Genomic DNA, 19,979 nt, shown 5'->3' on the forward strand with positions numbered 1-19,979 from the left:
CAGTGATCATTGTGACGGTGCTCGACATTCTGCTACCGACCCGAGCAGACTGTCATCTTTCCATTAGGAAGTTCCAGGATCCAATGACGGAGAGTTACAAATGAGGAATACTTCATTTAAAAATTACCAGATGAGGGAGGAGACATTTATCTTATCAGATTAGGTTAAATTAGAATATTATTAAGATACCTTTCATTGTAACATTAATGCAGGGAGAATTCTGGTATCTTTAAACAGTGACATAAGATCTTTTGCATCTAACCGAATAGGATATGGTCCAGTATATAATCAAAAGATAGTAGTTTCAATGAAAAGTTGATCTTAATTCTGATATCAATTGCAATCATGAGCCTTTAATCTTTGAATCTAAAACTTCTATGAGTTGAGCCAAACTGGCAGACCATTAATCCAAGATTGAATTTAATGTCATGTAATAAAATTGCCTGTAGTCTGCTACAAGGCCGACATATTTGATTTTGGCAGCAATTGCTTAAAGTGCCTCTTACAATCTGAAAAAGAGAAATAAAAGACAGTTCCCCCAGATTCACTGTGTCCATGGATTTGCCTCCAGCCCTCCAACAGCTTCCACAGCCACTCAGAGACCAGTCCAAACCATGCCAACAACCATCCAGACACAAATATAAATGCAAAATTATTAAATATAATGGAGGTATTTTAGATAATCTTATTTTGCAACCTTGCTAATGACAGGCAAGGTCATGGAGGACTGGAGAGTAGCCAGTGTTGTTCTTTTGTTCAAGAAACAAAATCCAGGAAATTGTAGGCAGGTAAGGCCCACGCCAGCTATAGAGAAACTCTTAGAAAGAATACTTAGGGATAGATGTACATCTGGAAAATCAGATTCTGATTATGACAGTCAACATGCATTGTGAGGGGCAGGTCTTAGCAATTTGATTGAATTTTTTGAGGAGGGGACAGAGATAGTTGATGAGGAGGGAGCAGTGAATGTTGTCTATGAGGCACTTGACTAGGCCCTTCCTGGTAGGCTGATCCAGAAGGTAGAGATGTGTGGGATCCACAATGAATTGACAGTTTGGATACAGAACTGGCTGGCCCATAGAAGACAGAGCATATTGGTGGGAGGATGTTATTCAAGCTGGAGAATAGTTATGTGCTGCATGGATCATTGTTGGGACCCCTGCTGTTTGTGATCATTGTCTTGGAAGGAAAGGTATGTGGCTGGATTGGTAAATCCGTAGATGACAGGAACCTTGGTGGAGCTGTGGACAGTACAGAGGGCAATCAAAGACAGCTTTTACATATATGTGCAGAAAAATGGCAGATGGTATTTAATCCAGACAACTGTGAGGTGCTGCATATTGGAAGGTCAAATTTAAGGCAAGTGCACACTGTTAACGACAGGGTTGCTGAAAGCATTCATTATGCAGAGGGATCTGGTGGTTCAAGTACAATACTCATTGCAAGTTGATAGAATGGTAAAGAAGGCATATGATATGCTTGGCTTCATTGAGTGCAGCTTTGAGAACAAAAGTAATTAACTTATATGTTCTGTGCTGTAAAATTTGGGAGTGGGATGGAGAATTGAAGGGATAGACAACTGTAAGTTCAGGATCACCCACTGCCAACTAAATGCAAGTGCTGTGCAATGCAATCACTCAATTTGTATTTGGTTTCTTCAGTGCAGAAGGGTTCATTCATGATCTAACCAAGCAAAGGTTCAGTGCTAAGATGGTCAAGCAGACTGCAGAAAGATAATGCTCTGCTATTGTGTCAAGCAGGCTAGGAAGGATTTTGTTGAATTTTGGGAGTGTCCATAACTGGTGTACCATTAAGATAGCCTGCATGTTTTGTAAAGAAAGCAAAATCTACTTATCCATTTTTGAAAGGAACTGTTACTCAAATTATTTTTATCTCATTTAATTATCGGACATATTTGTGGTTCTGTCCCATCATAAAAAAGGATGGCCCATTACTGAGCACATTTAAATGAATAAATGGTAACTTATGGTGTACTTGCAACATTCTCATATTTTCTGGGTGACGTTCTGTGCAACTTATTTTCCATAACAAACCAATGAAGAAATATAAAAGGAATAAGTTAAATTAAAAAAATGAAATCCAATCTCCCAAAAAGCATTATCCAGCACATATTACACCAAAATATGTTATTTAGATATGTCAATTATTACAGAAGTGCTTTATTAAAAAAAATTCAAAGTGTAGAATTAACAAACATTTGTTGTTCAAATCAAGTTTATTGTCATCTGATTGTACAAGAGCAACCCAATGAAATAGCATTCTTTGGAGCTCGATGTAAAGCATGCAGAAACATTACCAGATAAAGCACATACACAGACAAATAATACATATGCAAGACAAATATCTTATCTATAAAAATAAATAAATAGTGTTTTGTACAAATGAGAGTCTTGGTTGGTTAGTGTGAGCAGTTCCTTTGGTCGTTCAGCATTCTCACTGCCTGTGGGAAGAAGCTGTTCCTCAGCATGGTGGTGCTGGCTCTGATACTCCTGTATCTCTTCCCGTAAGGGAAGAGATTGATTTTACATGCCCTCTTCAGACAACGATCCCAGCAGATCACGTCAATGGCAAGGAGGTGGGAGGAAGAGTCCACTGATCCTCTCTGCCACTCTTAGGATCCTGTGGATTAACCTCCAATTCATTTCTCTGCAGAAACCGTACCACACTGTGATGCAGCCAGCCAGGACACTCTCGATTGAGCTCCTATAGAAGGTTGACATAATGGTGGCCAGTAGCCTTCTCACTTCTATCTTCTCAGGAAATGCAGTCACTATTGCACCTTCCTGGCAAGTGAAGAGATGTTGAGTGTCCACAATAGATCACTAGTTCAGTGAACTCCATGCTCTCCATTCTCGCTACTACAGAGCTGTTGAGGTTGGTTGTTCCTGGTCCTCCTGAAGATCACAATCATCTCCTTCATCTTGTCAATGTTGTCAGATTGTTACTCTAGCACCATTTCACCAGATTTTCCACCTCTTCTCTGCAGTGCGACTCATCGTTGTTGCTGATGAGGCCAATTACAGTTGAGACATCTGCAAATTGATGACACTGTTGGAGCTGGATCTGGCAATGCAGTCGTGGCTCAGTAGTGTGAACAGGAGTGGGATGAGCAACGTGACAGTGATCAATGGGACGATGCTCGATATTCTGCTACTGACCCAGCCAGACTGTGATCTTTCCGTTAGGAAGTCCAGGATCCAATTACAGAATGGGGCGTTGAATCCCAGTGAGAACAGCTTCTCCACCAGCCTCTGGGGAATGATCCTATCAAACGCCAACCTGAAGTCAATGAACAGCAGCCTGGCGTATGAGGTGTTGTTCACCAGATGGGCAAGGACAGAGTGAAACGACAAGGCTATTACTTTTTCTGTGGAACAGTTTCTTCTATAGGTGAATTGAAATGGATCCACCATCTCTGGGAGGTGTGGTTTGATGCGTTCTATCACCAGACACTCAAAGCATTTCATAATGGTGGAGGTCATGGCACAGGGCGGTAGTCATTAAGCCCTGTTATTGACACCCTCTGGGGTACCAGGATGATGGTGGCTGTCTTGAACCCTGTGGGAACAATAGACTGCTCCAATGAGGTGTTGAAGATGTCCATGAAGACCTACATCAACTGGTCTGCATAGTCCTTCAGTACCCAACCAGATATGTTGTCTGGTCCTTGGTTGTGTTCACCTTGTGTGGGTCGCCGCCTTGCATGGGTTCACCTTGGATAGAATTATCCTCACGTCAACCGCAGCTATGGAGGGGGCCAGTTCATCAAGGGGTCACAGATCTTACTTTTACTGACTGTATTTTAATAAAGTCTATTTTTTAAATAATTAAACCAGTATATTTTAAAGCTTCTACTTTGCTGAATGCAAAATTTAAACAAATATACATTATTATTTTATACTGGGCCTGATGTGTATGTCATGGCATGAATTCTGCTTGTAAAAATCAGAAAACATACAATATAAAGCAGACTTCATTTTTTCATTGATGTCTAAAGTAACAGAAAATAGTAAATTAAAAATGATAACACGTTTCTATTTCAAAACATTTGTTTCAAGTTCAAAGTAACTAATTCTAGAGTGATGAGTGATGGTCAATCTTCAATTTAATAGTGTGGAGTGACAAAATCCTGCTGCTTGTTATGTACAGATGTTTTAACTGTTGCTATAGTTTTATAGCATTGAACAACACCGTTTATTTTAAATTGGAAGGAATGTGGGCAGTAAAGAAATGCAATGGAGTGAATGAGCAAAAATGTTCTGGAAAATAAAAATATGATAGTATTAAGAAGCTCTGTAACATATTCATCAGATGTTGATTAAGTCTGGGAGAAGAGTTCAAAGCCAATGGTGGAAAAGCTCTGTTCCTATGGATGTTTTCAGACTGCACAGGCAAGCTCTGCAGTCCTCCACAATACAAGGTCATGGCTGCACTTCAGCACAAACAAGTAGGAGATATGATCCTGCTCCCTTGACAGAGAGCAGCAGACAACATGATTATGTATTCTCAAGGACTGTGAGATTTCCAAAGGTGTAAATAATTCCATCACATGATCATGGTGGCAGCATCTTGGAATTTTGAACTGTTCCAGCAGTTCAAGGGCTTTCACATCCAATGTGTTCAGTTTGTCTTCCCTTGGAAAATTATAACCTTCACTGTCACCAACCCACATGGTAGTTCATATATTGTCATCAAGCAGCTTTCTGGTGTGCCTTCCCTTTTTCAAGCACCTTAGGAAAAACGGTGCTGTCAACCCACGGAGACTTTCTGTGGGCAGTTACATAAATCAAAGCATAGCAACCTGGGATAAAAATGTATCCATTTACCACCTTGTTCTTGATTTCAGTCAGAATTCCTCAAACAACAGAACAAGGGAACAGCTGTGGAGCAGGGTGGTGAGAGGAAGGAAAGATAGAAAGGGAGGGTGACATTGGCTTTCCCTTTCTACTATTCCAATAAACATATGTCAGTAAGAGTGGCCAAGAGATATGTAGCAGCAGCAGGTTTATAGAAGACTTTTGTCTTCCAACTATCCAATGCATGACCCTTCCTCTTTTGTATTACAGGTCAAAGAAATAAACAATAAGCTACAACTCAGCTCCCAAGTCTCCACTTATGCCAAATGAGGGAACCTTGGTTCAGTTGTACAAACAATGAGGGTTGAATAAAGGATCATTCATTGCAGCACAGAGCTTGTTAGAGATGAGGTGACATCAGTTGCTAGTATGTTTGAGAAATACTCTCCATAATTCATCTCAGTTGAAGGATCTGAAGGTTTTCTGAGATTAATAAAGACCATGTAAAATGCTGGATATTTTTTAGATTCATTGCAGAAAAAGGATCATGCCCATTAAAGCACTTAAATGATGACAGAGCCAAATGACAGAGTTAGCTGGTTGATAAAATTCTGACAGTGAGATGAGGGCAAGAATGTTGTTTTGAGGAATGAGTTGGCTTGAGAAAACCACATTAATTGAGCTTCATAGTCCAGCACCAACCAGATTACTGTCTCCTAATCTTCCAACGGAACTTTATAAATAAGGGAGAGCAAGAATTCCTAAAAGACAGTTTAGAATGGAAAATGACAAGTTACAAAGAGGATTAAAGTGAACGGAATGATCATAAAATCAAAAGAATAAATAAAGGCAGGAAATTTTCTACTTTGAAAAACACTTTTATCGTTTGCTTGATAAACTTTGGATTTGTTACTGTAGAGGATAAAGCAATAGAATTCATATACAAAAGGAACTTTATTAAATGGTCTATCCTCTAAGACACTGGTTTTCATATCGAGCCAGACATTTCCAGGGGGATGGGATAGGGTTTGGAAAATTAGAAGGATATGCATTCATATCAAATCATTTTTATTCAATCCATGTGAGAGGAGATATTGAAGGTGGGGAGTGCAGAAAACTGAAAAGTTCACTGTGAATCTGAAGTATCAGGCAATTCTGCAATAGCAAATTCATAGGTGTTTCTTCAAGTAACCTATAAGTATACAAAATAAATCTAAATATTTATTATATCTTTCAGAGACATAAACTGGCTGAATATACGAGCAATTAAATTATTTTGAATTCATCGATGCCTTAACATTTAGCTGTTATTTATTTATTCGGCTTCTGAACTACTTTAGTCTTAGAAATAATGTACAAAACAATTTAATTTTCAAAAGACATGAACACCCGGTTATCATTTTTACACTAACAAACTATTTTATATTGAAATATTTCCAGTCATTGCTGCTCTAAATACCGTTTTAATGGTACATTTTATAACAATATTTTACAAAACTTCAAAATGATTGACAAAATTATCTAATTCCAGTAAATTATTCATATTTTCCTCAAAACATATTCTAGACATTAAGATTCAACTGTGTAAATAAAAGCATACAATTTGGCAATTTCTCCCAGAAACAGAATTGGATGTTATGTAATATTATGCTTGCTTTTGCCAATTAACAGATGTTGGGTGGCTGCTACATCATCTCTTCTGGCAGTCAGTCTTTTACTATTCAGTTTAGATCTTAGGACCATGACTGAAATGTTAAGAATAAATGAACTGTTAGTGTCAGGCAATTGATGTAAGGCCCAGAAAGGTTTCAGTATTGTTTTTCTTGGACGAGGGAAGAATGTTATGGGTTCTTTTCCACCAGGATTAATCTTCCATGAAGATTGATTGCAGCCTAAGCCAAAATCCTAAGCCTGTCCTTTCAATTTACCCTTTTCCATTTGTGGACCTCTGACAAACCATCCAAAAATGCATCTTCAGTTTTCACATTTAAGCTTTGCCTGACCACCACTTCACTCTCTACTTCTCTGGTGCCTCTAAATTGCTGTTCTGCTTACCTGACATCTAATGCTAAACTGAAATCTTCTAGCAGAACTCTGAGAAGACAAAAGCCATTGTCTTTGGTGCCACCGTCAACTCCATTCTCTGGTCACACCTCCATCGTGTCCGCAGATTTGACTGTTGCAGCACACTCCTGGTCACACCTCTCATCGGTATAAATGAGGTTGTGTTAAATTCTGCTGCCTTTGGCTTGGCTTGCACCAGAGCCTGCTCTGCAATCCTATGCTCACCTCTCCCAACCGCTCCCACTTACCCCACCCCCATTACTCCTCTATGACCTCCGCAGTACAGTAAAACTCTCTCCATGACCTTCTGCTTCAATAGCTCAGAGAATGACCTCAGCTCTATGACACAATACCTTTCTCTGATTCTCGCTACTTTTGATCATCACTGGGGTTAATGATTCCATCATTGTTGCTGTACTCTCTGCCTTTCTCCTTTTAAAAATCAGCTATCTTCCTCAGCGTTACTTCAAATAGTTTGGTGCCAGATTTTATGTGATAATGTTTCAATGAAACACATCACTGACTACATAAATGTTCTCCAGAAACTAACTGGGGAGCTGGATGATGAATGTTGGACTGCAGCATCCAACTCGTTGGATGTATTCAGTGAGTGCACCTTGAGCCTCAAAAAGCCCTGAGGCCTGAAATAGCTCATTGGGTAAGCAGAAGATTCTGATCAAAATCTGTGCCAAGGTTTGAGGCCAAATTAAAAATTAACTAAGAATGTAAACCCCAGATCCTAGGGAATGTGAACCTGGAGTTGACTTTTAATTCCTCTCACCTGGTGGCATTTAAAATAAAACAGGCAATTCACTCACTTCGCTCTCCCTCAGATCTGACTGATTGTAATTTTAAATTGCAGGCAGCAAGGGCTTTGGACCAATTCTGCTATTATAACCTTAGGCCTTAGAGGGAAGAAATGTTGGCTTCCTCACAAAGCCAGATCTTCCAGGAACAGAAGACAGGGCCAGAGCTATGTTTTTTTTTTAATTGCTTCCTTCTGGTTCAGAAGGAGTGGTGACATTATCCCAGCTCCTACCAGGAAGCCTATAGCCTCCCTTTTTCTATAGTCCCTGTCCTCCTAGCTCCTGGAGCACTTACAAGGAAACATTCCTGTAGTTCTCTGATTGTTTAGATCAGGAAATCATCAAGAAACATCTTTAATGAGCCCCGGCTTTCAAAATTTGCCAAATCTCTGTTCTCTCACTAGCAGACAAGTCAGTAGTTTCACCTTATTTCTGCTTATGAAATAAAAGTAAGTCATTAATATTAATAAAATAGTTATATTTAAGTATCAATGAAAGATAAAATCAACAAAAAAGCTGGTGTAAACATTTAAAAAACACATTGGCCTTCAAACTGCACCTCAAGAACGTTACTGTGCTCCTTTCCAAGTTATCATAAAATAACCATTTATCACCTTGATCTACAAATTTATTTTTTAAAGTTGTTAACATTATGTTTATAATCATGTTTCCTGCCAACTTTTACAGGCTGTAAATAGCACTTCCATTTGTCATAGACTTTCGGTTTATAATATTAGGAATGTAGAGGGAATTACTCCGGGTGAACGTTAACTCTGATCCTTAAGTTCTACACTTACAGTATATTGCCATTCCTGATTTTAATCTGTGGGGTTTTATAGCTGGATGTAAGTAAGCAGTCATGAACACCTAGAATTTATGTAAATTGGAAACCTATTGGGCTAGTTCAAGACTACTAACCTTCAAACCAAAATCTAAGAGGAATAGAATTCTACTCCCTCAAAGATCATTTGAAGGGCACCTGGTTTTAAACAGCTAGGTGCTAACCAATTTGCAGAAAAAGGAGATGATTAGTAAATGTTAATTGAAACAATAATAATGAAATAATTGTAAACTAAAAGTACTTTTAATAAGACGACAACGGACAGACACCACTTTCTGATTTAAGTCATTTAAAAGAATAAAATACATGAAAAACATTACATTCAAACTGATCAAATGTTTCACTTTTTCACATTGAGTTAGTTTATAGTTTAATAATGTAAATCAGATTAAGTATTAAGCAAGAAATTAGCACAACTTCTTTTCTTAAGTGGTTAGGGCTTCCAAGAAGAAAGAGAAAATACATACCATTTCATTCCTTCTCATGCAGTTCCTTAGGAATAAAGATGTCCTGCTTCCGTTCCAGTTCCGTGGGTTTTGAGGTGGCTGATGAGGGATCTGCAGATTCTGTCACAGCTGGGACTGAAGGTGCTTACCAAAGAAAGCAGGTGGATAATTTGAATCACATGATTCCAAGGAAGAGAGTCAAGGTTTTCAGTGCTATCCTGCTCCCCCTGAGTAATACTGGGCAGGGATTTCCATAAGTTGCATTTCTTTTTGAGGAGGTTTTGAAATATTCCTCTGTCCTCTAGATAAGCTAAATTTCCCATTATGTAGTTTCAAGCAGAGTGCTGGACATATGAATCATGTGGCCCACCCATCATAGTTGGCTGGAAGGGATCAATCAGCACCTCAAAGCCTGAGCGAGGATGCTGATGTTGGTTTGCTTATCCAGCCAGAGGATTTGGAGGACCGCAGAGATGATGATACCTGTCCATTGCTTTGAGGTGCTTGCTGTTATTAGTTCAAGTCTCTGAAGCATGCAGGACGACATAGGTCACTGGTTTGAACAAGTTTGAAATTATGATGCAAAATACTCTTTTCCTCAGTTAGACGCAGATTATGTTGGTAAACTGGAAGGGATGGTTTCTGAAGTCTCTCACCAGCAAAGCCCTCTGGGGCAGGCAACAGGGACGCTGTCTGTCCAGAGGTCTTGTTTTGCTCTGTATATGGCCTTTTCAACCTCTTGTTGCTCTGGAATGGTTGAGAGACTGGACTGGAAAGTGTGTTACAGATTGGAATCATGAGCATTTTAATCAAGTCACTTTTGTGTTGAGAAATCTTTCAAAGTGGTTCTTCCAGACTATCCTTCAGCTTTTGATGAGCTCACCTCCAATCTTGGCTCTCAGCATGGTGGACACTTGGGTATTTGGGCCAAAGACAATCTTGACAGTTCTGAATCCACGCATGTTGTGATTATCAGCAGGTGCTTAATCTCCTGACCTTGAGGTCACAAACATGTTTGTTCATGGGGTGTGAAAGTTACTGGCAGAGTTGGCATTTATTGTCCATCTCCAATTACCATTGAACCTTGGAGGCATTTGAGGGTCAGTACATTTGGTGAGTTCAGAATCCTGTAGAGGCCGGATCAAATGAAGACAGCATATATTTGCCACTGAAAGCTATCGATAAGCCACCTCATCATATCCTTTTGGGCATCTCAACGAATGTTACCACCAATTTATTATTTTGGAAGTGTGCACAGATGTTATGATGCAAACAAATAACCTAATTGTATTCATAATAAAGAGAAAGATTATGTACATTTAAACAACATTTAAAGATATTGATAGGTAGAATACCAGTAGTAGAAAATACAAGAAATGCCTATTTGCTATATGTTAATATTTTGAAAGTAGAGACTGATGGGTTTTGAAATATTAAGGAAAGAAAGGAATCTGACTCTAAGCTGTGTTCTTATAGAATGGTGGGGCAGGGATGAGTGGCCAAATAGCCGACACCTACTTCTTAAGGATGAACTGATTTTGATGGTAGAAGAAATGTCGGTTAGCACTTTGCAGCCAGCGACAAAGTTTTGGACTGTTGAACAGTTATATGGGTTTAAATCCCATCTTTACAATATGGAAATTTAAATTCAAATAGTAAAATAAGTCTGGAATTAAAATGCAGCAATCAGCAACATTGATCATGAACTTAGCAGACTGTTGGAAATCTCCATCTGTGGTTTATTAATGCCGATCAGGTAAATAATCACCTGCTGTTACCCAGTCTGGCCAATAAATGACTTCAGATCTAGGTTACCTGTTATATATACATCTTGTGAATAAATAAATATTTTAAAAACAATGCAAGCTGGATTTGCACTCTCAGGTTTCTGAGAAAAACCCCATGCCAGTATTTTGAAGGAGACCACAAGAGTTAACCCCAGTCCCCCAGATAATATTCATCCCACAATCAACTGTCTAAAAATTAGACCCAATGGCATCTGTTTTTTTTGCTCTCCAAAATAGCTTTAATTCTTTTTTCAGTCAAAACTGCTTTTAACAAATCTGTTGCTACAGTGGATCAGCTGCTACCTATCAAAGTGGCAGATGATGAAGGCTTTCACAACTTATCTTGAACAATATTAAACAAACAATTTATAACTGAACTGTGTCTTGAATGGGTATTTTTCTGGATTGGAGAAACATTACAAATAGTGCAATCTATTTTAGTAGATGTCGTACACTGTTAGGTAATCCCAATAAGGAAATATAGTTCACGCCCTACAGAAAGTTCATGGTAGGTAGGTATCTTTGTCAAGGGAGGGTGGGGAGGTACTACCCCCATTGTTTTAATTCTGATATTTCCTGCTTCTTGCTGATTCTGCTTTTATTCCTTGAAGAAGGGCTCAGACCTGAAACAGCAGCAATATATATTTGTCTCTTGTAGACACTGAAAGGACTGGCTGAGTTTCTCCAGCATTTTGGTGGGTTTTTATTATTAGAAAGTATTGTTAAACGGAGACCCTCAGGATAGGGTGGCCATTTCTAGAGGAAGATAAACAATCAAGAGGATTGCCAAAGAATTTTTCAAATTTTACAAGAGTTTTGAAAGGTTGAATAGAAAAAAACAATATTGATGAAGTGTTCAGGCCCAAAATGTTGGTTCTCTTTTTACTTCCTATGCTGCATGACCTGCTGAGTTTTTCCTGTGCTTCTGTATATTGCACTTGACCCCAGTATCTGCAAGTTTTCTCGTTGAAGAAGATTCTTTCGGTTTGGGAAATTAGTCTAGAAAACACATAATTTCAAAAGTAATGTACATCTTAAGATTGTTTGACTTCAAGTACTTTACCCATAATCAACAAGACAAGCAAAAACCATTTTACCTTTTAAGGGACATATGTTGAATATTTGAAGCAATAAAATATATTGAACAGTACCAGATAATAATGTTAATTTTAGATCACTCTTGCATAGCACTTTAGTAGAGATAAAGTAGAACAAATCGTTGCTTCTCGCGTGTAAGCCTCAAAATTTTTAATGGGATTTCTCGAAGATTTGGACCAGTGAGATAAAATAGTCATCTGAAAGGGAAGCAGTTCACATTAATTCATTGAATTGGGCATTCTAAGTAAGGGATAAGGAATTGCTAATCATCAAAGCTGCCATGTTTAAGTGCTAAAATAACCATGCAATGCAGGTTCCCATCTGCTGAATGTTTATGTAGGTAAAAGGGGAGACAATTGGCACTACATAATTATAAAAGGCTTGCTTTGCAAACAATGCTTCAAACAGCCCTTGCTGACTCAAACAAAGCTTGGGGGAAAAAACAAACACAGGATGTTGAAGAAGAATAGCCATAATAGATTCATTAACAGCCAATTAGTAGGTAATTGGGTACAAGTAGTCCCATTAAATAGCTCCTGGTGAAGGGCTTTTGTCTCTAATGAAGTTAACTATATAATTTCAGGTTTTGCTCCTATTTGTTGTACAAAAGCACTCATAGTCTGATTGAAAGGATTATAGCCTTGTGTGGTAGTTTGTGAGCAACTGAATGTAGTTGGTGTTTTCTTCCTGGCATAGCTTTCATTCTCTTTTTTTTCTGTCAAAATCTAGGTGAAGTGTTTGCGGGTCACTCAGTTCTGAAGCACTGCAGCAATGATTCTGCTTTGGCTATGACAAATTGTCGTAAAACCATCGTATTAGTGGGGCCTTCATGAGTTGTCTTGAAGTAGATTAAACAAACAACTTTTTTTTAAAAGTTTCTGAACTGTGTCTTCAACTAGTGGCTAATGTTTTAAAATGTTGAATTCACAGCCCTCCTGTGAGGCCACTTTGACTTTCTCTCTCTCTTATCTGAAGTTTTGACCTCCAGGAAGGAGGAGAAGGTTACGGGGTCAAAGTCTTTTCCTCCTTGGCCTTCACTGCTTGCTGAGAGAGGTTTGATTGCAGAATAGATGTATTAGAACCAAGGTTGAGGGTCAGAATTTTAATTCTGTTAAGGAACAGCTGGTTTTAGTTTCTTTGCAATCTTTTCCCTCCTTTACCTTGCCAATCCATGAATATGACAAATGTCTCCCCAGGAATATGAAAAATGTTTCCTGAAGAAACTCAGTAAAGTAAAAATCGTCAGAGATGAACATATATATTTTGTGTGATTGGAAATGTTTACTGTTTAACTAATGCAAAACTGGAAAAAAATTGCCATTGCATTTTCAGATGAACTACAAATTCTTGAATCATTCCTGCCTTTCTCTTCCTACTTTGTCTCTGTAATAAAATAGCAGCCCTGTAATAGGCCCCTCATTACTACACACATTTCTTATTATTTCCAGTGGCAACCTTGTGAAATGGGTGCGGCATGTTCTACCACCATTGTGTTAGACTCTAGCTGTAAACGTTTTAACAGAATGTGAACATAGAATATCCATGTCAAACTTATTGCAGATTTTTTTTTGTACTTGCCCTTTTAAATTTAAGCCTGGGGCAATGTTGATGTGTGGCTCAACAGTAATCAGGGGTCATAATTTCATTGGCAATTGGCATCAGACTTAATTTTTCTATCAAGCAACCGCAAGTCTATGTTTCGTTACTCTGGAAATTGACCACTGCAATTTAAACAAATATGAAATTTAAATGCAAATTGCATCAATCAAATAGAAAGCAATTATTTGGTCTTTTAACAATATAGAAAAACTGATTTTGAGATATTAAACTGGCAATGGGTTGATATGTTTCAGCCACAGAAATGTCATTTGGGATTGGACTTCTGTGCCTGTCTATGGGGTATAGATATCTGAAACTTAATGAATAACTTATCGAATCTGTGGCCTGCTCCAATGCTAGTCTCATCTTCCCAAGGAGTCCAACGGTGAAGCCGACCCTTACTGGCATCAAACCAGGAAATCATCTCTAGAATACAGCCAGGACCCTGTTGATATCAATGGGGAGTGCAGGGCTGATAATTAGGAGGCAAAAAGTGTGTGTTTTTTTTAAGTATTTTACTTTAATTTTATTTCTAATTATTTTTGTATCTTCAAGTTTTAAATATATACTGCAGTTTTAAGAGCTTTTAAATATCACTGTATTTTGGAGGTTTTTGTGAGCGAAGCGCTTCACTGCTTTGTCATGTTGTTGAATTACTGCCTGATACCTCACTGCCTGTGGAGGACCAGCAAAGTCTGCTCTCCTTATGAGATTGAATGGTTGCTGGCAGCCAGGGCCAGTGAGAAGTGACCCCAGACATGGAATTAAATCCAGAAAAATCTGGTCCAATATGAAATGTCATCATTTCAAAACTTGTTTAATTTTAAAGTAGCAAATGAACCTCGTCGTGGACTTGAATATGTTAATTTTTAGAACCTGTGAAGAAAATTTGAAGGACTGTAGACTTATTACCATTTGTAAAAACACAAAGATGAAGAAATCTGGTATCCTTTATTAGCACCTGTACTGGATAGACAGACTGCTGTGTAAAATGGGGTTAACCGGGCAATCTGCCTGGTTAGCGCTCCAGTTATGTGGCAGATAGAAAGGGTCTGACCCGGTCATCCCCATCGGAATCCAACCGGATCCCCTGACCTACCTCTCAGGTAGTCAGGCAGCCCAGTTAAACTTACCTAGGTTACGTCCACAGGCGTTTTCAAAATGAAAATGGCCAACCTGCTTATTCCAGTGACGTCAGCGCTTGCACGCATGCATCACCAACCGGGCAGCCAACATCCAAACATCCGGCAGTACTTCCAGTCAGTACGTGACGCATCATTGAGGGGGGAGAGCGGGATCCCCCTTAAGTCACCAGGTTGGTAATTTAATGGTAGGTCCCCTGCAATTTACCTTTGCCCCAGTAATCACACCTAGGTCCCAGGAGGGCTACCCAGATGCTGCAGTTTAAAAGAAGCTATTGAAAAGGGTTATTCCTGATTACAGTGCAAGTAGTATATCAGCTTCATGCTGCTTGTTGATCATAATAATTTCTGGGTCCATTCAGCACAAGCCAGGTTGCCGATTGACTGAACACATTGGCAAATGTTCCAACATTATAACTTGCTGGTACAAGTTAAAGCTAGCCATTCACTGCTAGAAGCTCGTCTGCACCTCAACAAAGAAAGGTGCCTTCTGGCTGAATGAAGCAAGTGCTGACAGCCATGCCGGAAGTTAAACTGACACTGGAGACACAGAGTAGACTGCAGATGCCGCAGTCTGAATCTGAAAAAGAGATGCTCTCTTCTGTTTCCTGTGTTTTCAGACATGAAGCTGTAGTCTATAGGAAATATAGAAAATTTTAGAGAAAGGATTTATATTTGCACAAGCCCCTTAACAGGCTGGAGGAGATGTTGAGACCCCCCACCCCCAAACCCCCTTTCCCCTCTTCCAGCAGCTTTTCTTGCCCTGCTCATTTGCCCAGTCATGATTTTATTTTTATTCATTCAAATGATAGGGGCTTCACAGGCTGAACCAGCATTCAATTACCCATCCCTGACTCCGTTTGTCAAGGTGGTGGTTCGCTGCTTTCTTGAACTGCTGCAGGAATTGAATATATTCAAGATGCTGATAGGAAGAGAATTTTGGAATTTTGGCACAGCAGTGGTGAAGGAGCGACAACATTTTTTCAAGTTAGAATCGTGTGTGAGTTGGAGGGCAACTTAGAGGGTATGGTGTTCCCACACCTTTGATGCCCTTGTCCTTCTAGCTGGTAGAGATCATGGATTTGGAAGGCACTCTAATGAGCCAGGTGAGTTGCTCTGGTGTGTCGTGTGAATGGTACAAACTGTTGCAACTGTACATTAGTGGTGGAGTGAATGAATGGTTGTGGAGAAATGATCTGCCAAGATGCTGAGCTACTTTAATGTGTTGAAGCAACATTCATGCAGGGAAGGAGAACATTCCATTGCACTCCTACTGTGGGATTCCTAGCCTCTGACCTGCTCTTGTGGCCACATTGTGTTTATGGTTAGTTGCAGTTCATTTTTTAGTCAATGAACTTTACAGGCCCTTCAGTCCATGGTGCTGTGCGACCTGAGTAAACCTTCTTCACATTAGGATATTAACAGAGGGGATTCAGTGATGGTAATGCCACTGAATGTCAGGATGTGATATCAGGATTTTCTCTTGTTCTATTTCAATTTTTCCTGGCATTTTTGTGGCACAAATGTGATGCCACCTATCAGTCCAGGCCTGGATGTTGTCCACATCCTGCTGCTTTTGGTGGTATATTGCTCTGTTATCTGAACAGTTGCAAATGGAGCTGAACATTGTTAGATAGAACTATAGAACACTAAAGCACAGAAAACAGGCCAATCAGCCCTTCTAGTCTTCCGAAATATTATTCCACTAGTCCTATTGACCTATACGCAGTCCATAACCCTCCAGACCTCTCCCATTCATGTATCTATCTAATTTATTCTTAAAACTTAAGAGCGAACCCGCATTTACCATGTCAGGTGGCAGCTCATTCCACTCTCCCACTACTCTCTGAGAGAAGAAGCTCCTCCTAATGTTTCTCCTAAACCTTTCCCCTTTCACCCTAAAGCCATGTCCTCTCATATTTATCTCTCCTAATCTAAGAGGAAAGAGCCTACTCGCATTTACTTTGTCTATACCCTCATAATTTTTTAAACCTCTAACAAATCTCCCCTCATTGTTCTACACTCCAAGGAATAAAGTCCTAACCTGTTTAATCTTTTCCTGTCACTCAACTACTGAAGACCCGGTGGCAACATTCTCGTAAATCTTCTCTGCACTCTTTCAATCTTACTGATATCCTTCCTGTAGTTTGGCAACTAGAACTGAACACAATACTCCAAATTTGGCCTCACCAAAGTCTTATACAACCTCACCATAACATCCCAGCTCCTGCACTCAATACTTTAATTATGAAGGCCAAGATGCCAAAAGCTTTCTTTACAACCCTGTCTACCTGTGACGCCACTTTCAGGAAATTATGTATCTGTATTCTCAGATCCCTCTGTTCCTCTGCACTCCTCAGTGCCCTAACATTTACTCTGTATGACCTACCTTGGTTTGTCCTTCCAAAATGCAACACCTCACACTTGTCTGCATTAAAATCTATCTGCATTTTTCAATCCACTTTATCAGTTGGTCCATATCCCACTACAAACTTTGAAAACCTTCTTTGTTGTCCACAGCATCTCCAATCTTAGTGTCATCTGCAAACTCACTAATCCAATTTACCACATTGTCATTTATATCAATTATCTGGGTGATAAACAACAACGGTCCCAGCACCAATCCTTGAGGCACACCACTAATCACGGCCCTCCAGTCTGAGAAGCAGTCATCCACTACCATTCTGACTTCTCCCATACAGCCCATTTTGAATCCAATTTTTACAACCCCTCCATGGATACCTAGTGTCTAAACCTTCTGAAATATCCTTGCATGTGGGACCTTGTCATAGCCCTTATTAAAGTCCACATAGACAACATCCACAGCCTTTCCTTCATCTATTTTCTTGGTTATCTCCTTGGAAAAACTCTATAAGATTTGTTAAACATGACCTACCACGCAAAAATCCATGCTGACTATCCTTAATCAGTTCTTGGCTGTCCAAATACTTGTATATCTGATCTCTCAGAACACCTTGCAAAAACTTACCTCCAACTGACATCAGGCTCACTGGCCTGCAATATCCTTATTTACTTTTGGAGCCTTCTTTAAACAATGGAACAACAGGAGCTACCCTCCAATCCTCTGGCACCTCAGCCGCCACTAAGGACCTTTTAAATATTTCTGCCAGGGCCCCTGCAATTTCTACACTGGCCTCCCTCAAGGTTCAATGGAATATCATGTCAGGCCCGGGGGATTTATCTACCTTTATTTGCTGTAAAGCAGCAAGCTCCTCCTCCTCTTTAATCTCTATGTTTCCCTTCCTTCCTTATGTCCTAGGCCAGTTTCCTGAGTAAACACTGATGCAAAACAACTGTTTAATGCTCCCTCATCTTGTGAGGCTCCACATACAGTTGACCACTCTGATCTTCTAGGGGACCAATTTTGTCCCTTACTATCCTTTTACCCTTAACATATTTGTAGAAACCCTTCAGGTTTACCTTCACATTATCTACCAAACCAACCTCATCAACAAACATCCCTATTCTGACATTATAATTGAAGAAGCAGTTGAAGATTATTGGACCCAGGACACTATCCTGAGGAACTCTTAGGGGGTTCTATTGTGGGGAATATGACCATGGCAGTGAACCATTGAGGAGCTTAGCAGCTGAGAAACCCACACAGGCTGCTAGCAATTTGTGGTTGAAGGACCCACACAAGCTGCTGGAGACAGGCTATGGGAACCAGGTATCGGAACCGGGAATTGAAAGGATGCTCAGGGCAAGGGCCTCGGGCACTGAAGGTTTCCTGATCACGTCGGAGGTTTGGATCTTGGTCTCAGGTTGCTGATTAATCAAAAAGTTGTCCTTGAGGCTGCAGCAGCACCAGACATGAATCAATGATCACTCAGTGACGCTGAAGAGACTCTCTTTTGCTTATCTTTCTCTCTTACTGTAAGCGAGCTCTCCACTGGCCACCGTGACAGAGGTGCACCAAAGAAAAGGTACAAGGACTGCCTAAAGAAATCTCTTGGTGCCTGCCACATTGACCACCACCAGTGGGCTGATATCGCCTCAAACTGTGCATCTTGGCGCCTCACAGTTTGGCGGGCAGCAACCTCCTTTGAAGAAGACCGCAGAGCCCACCTCACTGACAAAAGGCAAAGGAGGAAAAACCAACACCCAACCCCAACCAACCCATTTTCCCCTGCAACCGCTGCAACCGTGTCTGCCTGTCCCGTGTCGGACTTGTCAGCCACAAACGAGCCTGCAGCTGATGTGGACATTTACCCCCTCCATAAATCTTCGTCCGCGAAGCCAAGCCAAAGAAGAAAGATACTGTAAGGGGCCACCAGCGGCGACTCTTTGTCTGCCCTGTAGCAGGTAGAAGGCAGTTTCATGTAATAGTACATGTTCTGTACTATTACATGACAATAAATGAATCTTGAATCTTGCAGAGGTGTCCTGTCCACCAGCGGCGACTCTTTGTCTGCCCTGTAGCAGGTAGAAGGCAGTTTCATGTAATAGTACATGTTCTGTACTATTACATGACAATAAATGAATCTTGAATCTTGCAGAGGGGTCCTGTCCACCAGCGGCGACTCTTTGTCTGCCCTGTAGCAGGTAGAAGGCAGTTTCATGTAATAGTACATGTTCTGTACTATTACATGACAATAAATGAATCTTGAATCTTGCAGAGGGGTCCTGTGGCTGAAATGATTGACCTCCAACCATCAAAAACATCTTCCACGTCCTAGGTCTGATTCTGAACTGTGGATATTTTCTCCGATTCCTATAAGTCAGTTTAGCCAGGATATCCTGGTGCCATATCCAATCAAGTATTGCCTTGATGCCAAGGGCAATTATGCTCACTTGTCTTCTAATGTTATTGCCTATTGTTGCTGCATTCAACTTGAAATATTTAGTGTTCTTTTCCAATTCATTCAAACATGTTTTAATGTACTAAAAAAGTTGAACAAAATTCAGCCTATGTACCAGCTCCTCGTGTGTGAGGAAATAGAATCTGGTTTTAGTGCTTTATTTCATTTACTTTATTCAAATTCATTTTTTTCATAGGAATGTGATCAAGTTCACATTGACGATGTATCATCAGATGATAATGGACAGGATTTAAGGTATGTTTTGAACTAAAAGTAAAGGCCTATCACTCCAGTATCTGTCTTTGGTTGATCAGTGTCATTTGATTTCCTTTGAACAGCACTTACAACTTTGCAACAGATGGTTTCCATGCTGCAGCAACAAGCGCAAATCTTTGCCTAGCAACCGGTGTGCGTGGAGGAGTCGATTGGATGAGGAAACTAGCTTTTCGATATCGGAGAGTAAAAGAAATTTATAACAATTACAAAAATAATGTTGGAGGCAAGTACTCTTATTTTCCTTCATAAGGTTGTTTGTTAATCAGGAAGAGGCTAGGTA

At 39.9% G+C, this 19,979-nt stretch overlaps 1 protein-coding gene across 11 annotated transcripts in view; it reads left to right on the forward strand.

Moving 5' to 3' along the window:
* eya1 (EYA transcriptional coactivator and phosphatase 1) overlaps positions 1-19,979 on the forward strand; it is a 192,768-nt gene that overhangs the window by 151,208 nt on the left and 21,581 nt on the right. For all 11 annotated transcript variants that reach the window (XR_011352235.1, XM_069921239.1, XM_069921248.1 and 8 more), the window contains 2 exons: positions 19,620-19,678; positions 19,762-19,922. Coding sequence is in view for 10 of the 11 variants with exons in the window: in XM_069921239.1 (XP_069777340.1) it covers positions 19,620-19,678; positions 19,762-19,922 (220 nt within the window). In the remaining variant the exon portion in view is untranslated. The remainder of the gene's footprint in view (positions 1-19,619; positions 19,679-19,761; positions 19,923-19,979) is intronic.

This window comes from Narcine bancroftii, chromosome 2, assembly GCF_036971445.1.
Source record: "Narcine bancroftii isolate sNarBan1 chromosome 2, sNarBan1.hap1, whole genome shotgun sequence".
NCBI lineage: Eukaryota > Metazoa > Chordata > Chondrichthyes > Torpediniformes > Narcinidae > Narcine > Narcine bancroftii.